This window comes from Urocitellus parryii, chromosome 8 (assembly GCF_045843805.1).
Source record: "Urocitellus parryii isolate mUroPar1 chromosome 8, mUroPar1.hap1, whole genome shotgun sequence".
NCBI lineage: Eukaryota > Metazoa > Chordata > Mammalia > Rodentia > Sciuridae > Urocitellus > Urocitellus parryii.
This window is the reverse complement of record NC_135538.1, coordinates 12,301,842-12,311,121: the sequence shown is the minus strand read 5'-3', so window position 1 is coordinate 12,311,121 and position 9,280 is coordinate 12,301,842. Positions and strand designations below refer to the sequence as shown.

Below are 9,280 nucleotides of genomic sequence, written 5' to 3'. Positions count from 1 at the left end.
AAATTCAGAAAAGTAGCAGGATATAAAATTAACACCTATAAATCAATTGCATTCCTATACACCAACGATGAATCAGTTGAAAGATAAATTAGGTTAGTAAAACTATTCCATTCACAAAAGCCTCAAAACAAATTAAAAAAAAAACATCTGGGAATAAATCGAAGAGGTGAAAGTCCTCTATAATAAGAACTACAGAACAGTAAAGGAGGAAATTGAAGAAGACCTTAGAAGATGGAAAGATCTCCCATGCTCTTGAAGGGGCAGGAGTAGTATGAAGATGGCCATACTACCAAAACTGTTATACTGATTTAATGCAATTCCTATTAAAATTCCAGTGATGTTCTTCATAGAAACAGCAATCATGAAATTCATTTAGAAAAATAAGAGGCCCAGAATACACAAAGCAATCCTTAGTGAGAAAAGTGAAGCAGGATGCATCACAATAACAGACCTTAAATTATACTACAGAGCTATAGTAATAAAAACAACATGGTATTGGCAGCAAGACAGACATGAAGACCAATGGAACAAAACAGAAGACGCAGAGAAACCCCACATTAAAACAGTTTTCTCACACTCGACAAAGGCACCAGAAATATACATTGGATAAAAGACAACCTCTTCAACAAATAGTGCTCAGGAAACTGGAAATCCATATGTAGCCGAGTGAAATTTAACACCAGTTCTCACCCTGCACAAAACTCAATTCAAAGTGGATCAAAGACCCAGGAATTAGATCAGAAACCTTGCACCTACTGGAAGAAAATGTGCGCCCAACACCCCATCATGTGAGCTTAGCAACTGACTTCCTCAAGACTCCTAAAGCAGAAGAAGTAAGATCAAGAATCGATAAGTGGGAGGGTATCAAACTAAAATGCTTCTTCACAGCAAAGGAAACAATCAAGAATGTGAAGAGAGTCTCTACAGAATGGGAGAAAATCTTTCCACATACACCTCAGATAGGATGTGTAAAGAACTCAAGAAACTTAACACCGAATAAAGCAAATAACCCAATCAATAAATGGGCTAAGGAACTAAACAGACACTTTACAGAGGAAATACAAATGGTCAACAAATGTATGAAAAAATGTTCATCATCTCTAACAATTAGAGAAATGCAAGTTAAAGCTATGGAGATTCCATCTCACTCAAGTCAGGATGGCAATAATCAGGAATTCAAGTAACAGTGAATGTTGGTGAGGATGTGGGGGGAAATGTACACTCATACACTGCTGGTGCAACCACTCTGGAAAGCAGTATGGAGATTCCTCAGAAAACTTGGAATGGAACCACTATTTGACCCAGTTATCCCACTCCTTGGTATATATCCAAAGGACTTAAAATCAGCATACTGCAATGACACAGCCACATCAATGTTTATAGCAGCTCAATTCACAGTAGCTTAGCTATGAAACCAATCTAGGTGCCCTTCAACAGATGAGAGGATAAAAAAAATGTGCTACATATACACAATGGAATATTATTAAGCCACAAAAAAAGAATGATTTTATGATATTTGTTGTTAAATGGATGGAACTGAAGACTAGCATGCTAAGTGAAATAAGCCAATCCCAAAGAACCAAAGGCTGAATGTTTTCTCTGGTAAGTGGATGCTAACACACAACAAGGGGGAAGGGGAAGAATAGAAGTTCATTAGATTAGACAATGAACTGTCATGAATAACTACTGTCATATATAACTAAAAAGAAAAAAAATTAAACTTCTTTCACAGTTTGATGTTATCTCTGTTTTCATTTGTTCTGAAGAATTTCTTGATTTCTACTCTCATTTCTTTTTTAATTCCTTTTTCATTTAAGAGTTTTGTTCAATTTCCTTGATGTTTATTTCTAGTTTCATTCCATTATGATCTGATAAAATACATGGGAGTATATCAAATTTTTGTGTATTTGCTAAGATCTACTTTGTGATCTAGAATATGGTCTATTTTGGGAAAATTTCCATAAGCTGCCAAAAAGATAAATTCAGGTGCTTGGGGTAAAATATTCTGTAGATGGCTATTAGGTCCACTTGATTAATAGTATTATTTAAGTTGGAAATATCTTTATTGATTTTGTGTCATGATGACCTGTGTGTTGGTGATAAGGGTATGTTGGGGACTATCTGAGATTTAATGTTCTTGAGTAATATATATATATATATATATATATAAAATTTGGTGCACTCACTTTGGGGGTATAAATATTTACTACTATTATAGCTCCTTGTTGTATTTTTCCGTTTATCAGGATGTAGTGGCTTTGTCTCTTCTGATTAATTTTTACTTGAAATCTACTTTGTTTGATGTAAGAATAGCTTCTCCTGCTTGTTTTCAGGATCCATTTGCATGGAATATTTTTTCCATCCTTTTACCTTCAGCCTGTGTGTGTCTTTGCCCATGAGTCTGTTATAAATAGCATATAGTTGGATCTTGTTTTTTCATCCATTCTGCTGATCTTTGTCTCTTTTAATTGGGGAGTTCATATCATTAATATTCACTATTTGTGTGGATCAGTGTTTGTGGTTTCCTGCCATTACAATTTTTTGTTATATTTAATACTGTCTTGATTCTCACTTAGTGGATTTCTCTTCTATTGATCTTCCTCTGTTTAGGAGTTTTAGGATTTGTTTTGAGTTCCTTTGTGTGCAGTTTATCTTTGAGTATTTTTTGTAGCACTCACTTGGCCATCCTGAATTCTTTAGTTTATTTTTGCATGGAAAGTTTTAATGGTCTTCCCTCCTTGAATTTAAAAATGAGCTTGGCTGGGCCTAGTCACCTTGACTGGCAGTTGTTTTCTCTTAGAGTTTGGAAGGCCCTCCTTGATTTTAGGGTATGAACTGAGAAACCAAAAGTGAGCCTTAATTTTTGCCTCTAAATGTGACCTGAGATTCCTCTCTTGCAGTTTTTAATATTCTTTCCTTATTTTCTGTTAGGTGTTTTGATTATGTTGTGTCTTAGAGAACTTCTTATTTGATTAAGTCTATTTGGGGGTCCTCTAGGCCTCCTGTATGTGAATATCTATTTCATTTCTGACATGGGAACATTTTCTATAACAATATCATCGAAAATGTTCTTAATTATCTTTTGCTTGCTTCTCTATGTTCTCCTCTATCCCAATTATTCTCAGGTTTGGTATCTTGACATTGTCCCAGTGTTCTTGTATATTCTCACCATGTTCCATAATTTTTTTTTCTTTTACTGCATTCTGTATACTCAAGTTCACAGAGCCTGTCTTTAAGGCCTGAGGTTCTCTCATCAAGGGCTAAAATTCTGTTTTCTACATAATCTAATCTTTTGGTGATGCTTTCAAGTGAATTTTCAGTTTGAGTCTTTCACTTTTAGTTCTACTTGGTTTCTTTTTACTATTTTTTATTGAAGCATCTTCTATACTTACTTTCTGAATTCATTCCTTAGATCATCATTTTTTGTTAACATTTTAATAATCTTTTTTATAATCTTTTTCTGGGATTTCATCCACTTCTATATCAGTGGGATCCTGAAGAAGAATAGTGAATTTGGGGAGTAAATTTTTTGCCTGTTTCCTCATATTTTCAGAAGTCTTAAACTTGCACATCAATTGAGATGGGTCCTCCTTCCTCTTGTATATTCATGTCCTCTTGTATATTTGTTCTGGGACTTCTCTCTGTTTTTAATATATGAGTAGATGTCAAAGGGTGGGACAATTAGAGGTCACTCTCTAATTGTTCCTCCTTGGATCATTGTTGGTTTGGGGGTTTTGTCGCTTCCATTCTTTGGGTTATTTGGAGTAATGTTAAGGCTCAAGTGAGGCTACATCATGTATGTGATGAGATTCACTTTTTCTTGGTTGGGATGTATTTCTGAATAGCAGGATCTCAACTCTGTGATCTTGAAGTGTTCCAATTTCTTTCCAGCCCCTCTTAGAGGAAGGAGGGATCCAGGGATGGCACTAATGTTAGCAACAGATGTACAGCCTTAAGATAAATATCTGGTATCTACTTTGTCATTGATAACACTAATTGTCACCTATATAGAAATGGTGGGTCAGCATTTAACAACAGTACCAATGATAAAAATAATTTTAAAAATGTGATCAGCAACTATAGTGATGCAGCCACATCAATGCTTATAGCAGCTCCATTCACAATAGCTAAGTTATGGAACCAACGTGGGTGTTCTTCAACAGATGAATGGGTAAAAAATATGCTCAGCCATAAAGAAGAATAAAATTATGGCATTTTCCAGTAGGGAACTGGAGACTATCATGCCAAGTTAAATAAGCCAAGCCAATCCCCCAAAAAATCAAAGGCCAAATGTTCTCTCTGCTATGCGAATGCTAACACATTATGGCAGGAAGCAGTGGGGGGAGAATATAAGTTCATTGGATTAGACAAAAGGGAATGAAGGGAAGGGAGAGGAGTTGAGAATAGGAAAGACAGTAGAATGAATCGGACATTGCTTTCCTATGTTCATACACGAATACACGACCAGTGTAATTCCTAATCAGGTATAACCACAGGGATGGAAAATTATACTCCTTGTATGTATAATATGACAAAAATACACTTTACTGTCATGTATATCTAAAAAGAATAGATTAAATAATTAAATTAGTGTGAACTAGATCAGGCATTCCACAGCAGGTGTCTACTCAGTTGTCCATTGTACTAATAATCACAACTTGGAGTAGGAATTACCTCATCTATATAATTTCTAGTTTTAGTAGGATTACAGTTTCTTGAGTAAGAGGAAATAGGGTAGGAAGGTAAGAAAAAGCTGAAGTGTTTGAAAAGGTGATGAGAGGAGAGACAGGAGATAGGGAACACATGTCAGCTGTAAAGAAGAAGGAATGAATTTTCTAAAGTAATGAAAACAAGAGAGGAGGAGGAAATAAGAGACTTTGGCTGTTGTTGGTAGCAGAGAGTGAAGAACGGGAGCTAGGAAGGGCCAGAACCTAGATAAGAATGAATCAGCAAACAAAATCAAAACTACTCAAACCCTCGCATAATTGTACCCACAGAAGTCTAAGCCAGGCTACATAATGAAGGCATGCAGGAGGGAGCCACTGAAGTCACATGAAGATAGACAGGTAGGTAGGTAGGTAGATAGGTAGGTAGATAAGTAGGTAGGTAGGTAGAAAGGTAGGTAGGTAGGTAGATAGGTAGGTGGTGGGAACATACACAACTCACACACGCACACTCATATACAGAAAATAATGGGAGAAATGTGAAGAATGATACAATACAAAAACAGTGTTTGAAAAAAGTTAAAAATTTTAAAGTAAAAAAAAAAATGAGAACATAGAGGATCCTTTCCAGGGCTTTCTGTGTGGCACTCCCCTAGAGCTGTCCCCACGGACACCTTCACCCCAGTGGACCCTTTGGATTTGTTTTCTCTGAGCCCCCCCCCCCAACAAACTCTGTCCATTGAAACCCGCCTTCCTCTGTGAACCCAGGATTCTCTGGGTCCGTTTCTTTACTTTTCAATTTCTCTACCCCCAGCCTCGTGCCTTGCTGGTGGCCGGCGGTGCATCTCTGAGGGATCACTTCTGACGCTCAAGTTACCAACTTTCTGTATCTCTGGATTTTCTCTTTTTCCAGTTCAGCGTTAGGTTTCCGAGCTGCTCCCTGATCACTCACCTAGCTGAGGCGCCGTCTTCCTTCCTAAGTCAGGTGCCGAGGAGCTGCAGGGGGCTTCCTCTCTCTGCTCCGCCCTCTTCTTCTTCATCTCATGGACAGGTGCGGCCTGGTCCCTTATTCCATTACACCTTGTCACAGGTGGCTCCCCGACAGCACTTACACAGTAAAACAGCCATTTAGCTATTCAGCTTGCACTTGTGTATATTTTAGTTAGGTGGGTATGTTTAGAGACTAGTTAATTTGTTAATCCGTTCATTTCGTTTCAGAACAGCAAGAGATGTGAGGCCTTTGTTGGAATATATTTTATCAGCATGATTTTCACCTGATGGTTGGAAGGTGATGACATGAAACCTTTACTACAAAAAGGTGGGGTGTCAGGTAGCGCCAAGAGCACTCCTTTACCTACTGTCATCCTGCATCTTCATGTTAACATGTCCACCGCGATACCTGGACTGACACGAGCAGTGTCCACTCAGGTCTAAGAAATTCATATGAACTACTGTTGGATATATTCAAAAGGAGATGTTTACAATTTTTTAGCAGCAATATATTTTTCAAACACAATTTATAAGAGATATCCAGATATAAGTACAAACCAAAACAAAATTGTAGAGACTAACTGAAGGCAGAGGAAGCCAGAACCTTCTTTGGCCTTCCATATGGCTGCAGAAAGAGTCTGAGAAGTACGAATCTGGTACAGTGGTTTGAGTTGGGCACTGCATACAGTGAAGACTGGTTCTGAAAAGCCATTCTTAGGATGGTCATTCAATGCACATGTGGCATCTTCTCCACTGAAAAGGGCTAATACCTCCAAAGCTTTGTTTGTTTGTTTGTCTGTTTGGTAACTGGAATTGAACCCAGGTGCTGAACCACTGAGCCACTTTCCCAGCCCCACTCCTGTTTTTTTTTGTTTTTTTTTTAATTTAGAGACAGAGCCTCACTAAGTTGCTGAGGCTGACTTTGAACTCACAATCCTCCTGCCCCGGCCTCCTAAGCAGCTGGGATTACAGATGTGCAGCACCACGCTTAGCCCTTCAAAGCTTTTTAACTCATGAAGCTGGGGAACTACATCACTAAGAACCCTCCCCTCGCTCCAGGGAGTGAAAGGAAACATGGCCACCCTTCTACACACAGAGCCAGCTCAGGTGACCAGCAACACCAGCAGGGCCCGGCTCTCCTCTGATGGGGCTCCCTCCCACCCCGTGTGGCACACCCACCCAGTTACACGCTCCAGCCTCTTTTACCCCTCCTGTGAGTGGTGCACACACCCTGTCTTCCTGCAGGTCCCCCAGAGGCGAAGGTGAACAGCCTGAGTGAATTCAGTCACACTCACGGCCAGTGGCTGCCAATTCCCTTACCCACCCCCCCCACCCCCCGAAGCCTTCCAAAGACAAGAGGCTCACCACCTCCAGTGACTCCCTCACGGGTTGAATTTCAGGCAATTCAGCAGAATGAACCACTCTGGGATATGAGGAGGGTATCTGCAGTAGGAAATACCAGCTCCTCCAGGAGTGCACTTGGAAAGAGTTCCTGTTGTAATTTTACTCTGTGCCTGTGTCTGCGGCTCCCCTGCTAATTCGTGAAACCCTCAAATGCTTGGGAGGGTTGACTGCAGTTTTTTAATATTAGTGCCCACACTGCTGGCAGCCGCGGCGGTCACTTGTAAATCTTTGAAGACACCTTGACCACTCTTCTTCCATAGCTTCATGAATGACGCAAAACAGAAATATTTCAATGACAGGTGACTAAGAGTAAGAAAAATATACAACTATATTTAAAACACTTAAATTAACAAGATAGTACTTTTCCGTTCTAACAAAATATCATACATTCAGTTTAAACAAGAGTTAATATCCAGACGCTTTTTCAAAATACCTGATGCTAGTTGAAAATTAGTGACCATGAGGCTTTCCAAGATATTTCTAATTAGCAAAATGTATACGGTTTTGAAGAACTGTAGGGTTTTTTTTTTTAACCAACATAGAATTTTCATAATTCACTTGAAATCAAAAACCAAAGATAGACACTGAATAGGTCAAACTGCAAACTGATGTGTCTCTCATAAACCTAAATCTTGCTTGACCTTCCTGAATGATACTTTGGCTTTCAGCAAATCTTATAGCTTCTTTTCCCCTAAAGACAATACATGACAACATCGACGACAACCTCTCACAAATAACCACACCCTTCTCGGTGTGTAATGAGCCCTATCCGTATGTGCTCGTGTGTTCACTGACCTAGACGGGGACCACTATGACACAGGGGGTTGACGGAGGGTCACAGGTCTACATGTAAACTCTGCTCTGAAGAGCATCCCAGGTGCCTGCCAATGTCAAAGTCAAAGTCAAAGTCGCTGCACTTAAAATACGGTATAGAGCTTTTAAAAAAAAATCAAAACAAAAATGTGTTCTCCACTGGCTTTTTCAGATGAAGAAGATGGACCACAAACCCACACATCGGTGTGGCAACAGCCACCAGTGAGTCCCCCCACCCCACCCCAGGAAACCAAGAACCAACGCTGCCAGTTCCTGATGAGGACCCCAGCCTCTGGCCCCCACGTGGATTTACAGTGCGTCTCCGGGTTCCAGTGCCGGGGACAGGAGGGAAAGCAGGCTCTCCACGTCCCTCCTTCCGGCCCCACGAGCAGCACCTGCGGTCCCCTGGATCTGTCGCCATCCCGTCACTTCAAAATTCCGAGAAAGGCAGCATACAACTCTCCAAAAGGAAAAAGTGAAATCACACAAGGTCACTCCATAACACTGTGGGTGAGGTCCCGAGGGTCTGTCCGCGGAGGAAGGAGGCACTTGGTAGCAGGAGACAGGCAGGGGTCCCTCCAGGGCGGCCCTCAGGGAGTCAATAGCTTGAGGCGGGTGAGCCAGCTGACCAGCAGGGACGGCTCTGCCGACTTCCCGGAGGAGGCGGACTTCTTCTTGGTCCCTTCCTCCTGGAATGGGATGGTGGCACTGCTGTGGAGATCCGAGTTGATGTAGCACCTGCTCCCGCGGATGTAGTCTGCACCCCGCACCAGGTGCCTCTCGGCCGTGGGTCTGGAGAAGCGGTACTGGGAGTGGGTGCTCTCCTCGATGATGGGGGGAATCCGCTCGTTGCTAAAATACCTGCAGAGGGCATCTTCCCCTGTGTCCGGAGAGAGCACACAAGTCTGTTAAAACAGCAATCCCTGGCACAGTGCCGCACGGAGGGTCCTCAGCCTATGACACCCTGAAAGGGGACACCCTACCCAGCTCTCCTTTCTGGATGGGCTCCAAGGCCCCAAGGCTGGGCAGGCCCACCTGGTGGCTGTTCACAGAGCACAAGTGGACGGGTCCCTCCTGCTTCAGGCTGTTCTTGCACTGAACAGGGAGCACGAGGCCCAGCAGAGCCAGAGAGCCTGCACTTCCTTACCCCTGGAAAAACCCTCAGAATTCACTTAAAACCACAAACCAATGACAGAAAGCGGTAAGATTCTCTCACTCCTTCCCCAGCCATCCTGGCTCAGCACCTGAGCATGAAGTACATGCTGGCAGTGCTCCTGCTCCTGGAACACCCCCAATGAGCGCTTAGCAAGGTGGGGTGCCCTTGGATGTCACCCTGAATGAAGGTCAGGCACCATTCACCTTTATCGATGGGCAAAAATCTGCAATGATTGGGACATTCCTGAACAAAG

The 9,280-nt window shown here is 41.7% G+C and overlaps 1 protein-coding gene across 2 annotated transcripts in view; it reads right to left on the bottom strand.

The window, feature by feature from the left end:
• Positions 1-7,041: 7,041 nt before the first annotated feature.
• Cnksr3 (CNKSR family member 3) overlaps positions 7,042-9,280 on the bottom strand; it is an 87,287-nt gene continuing 85,048 nt past the window's right edge. The window contains exon 13 of one of the 2 annotated variants that reach the window (XM_026393804.2): positions 7,042-8,751. In XM_026393804.2, the coding sequence (XP_026249589.1) occupies positions 8,462-8,751 (290 nt within the window). In that variant the 3' untranslated portion in view covers positions 7,042-8,461. The remainder of the gene's footprint in view (positions 8,752-9,280) is intronic. The other variant, XM_077801757.1, reaches the window with a different exon arrangement.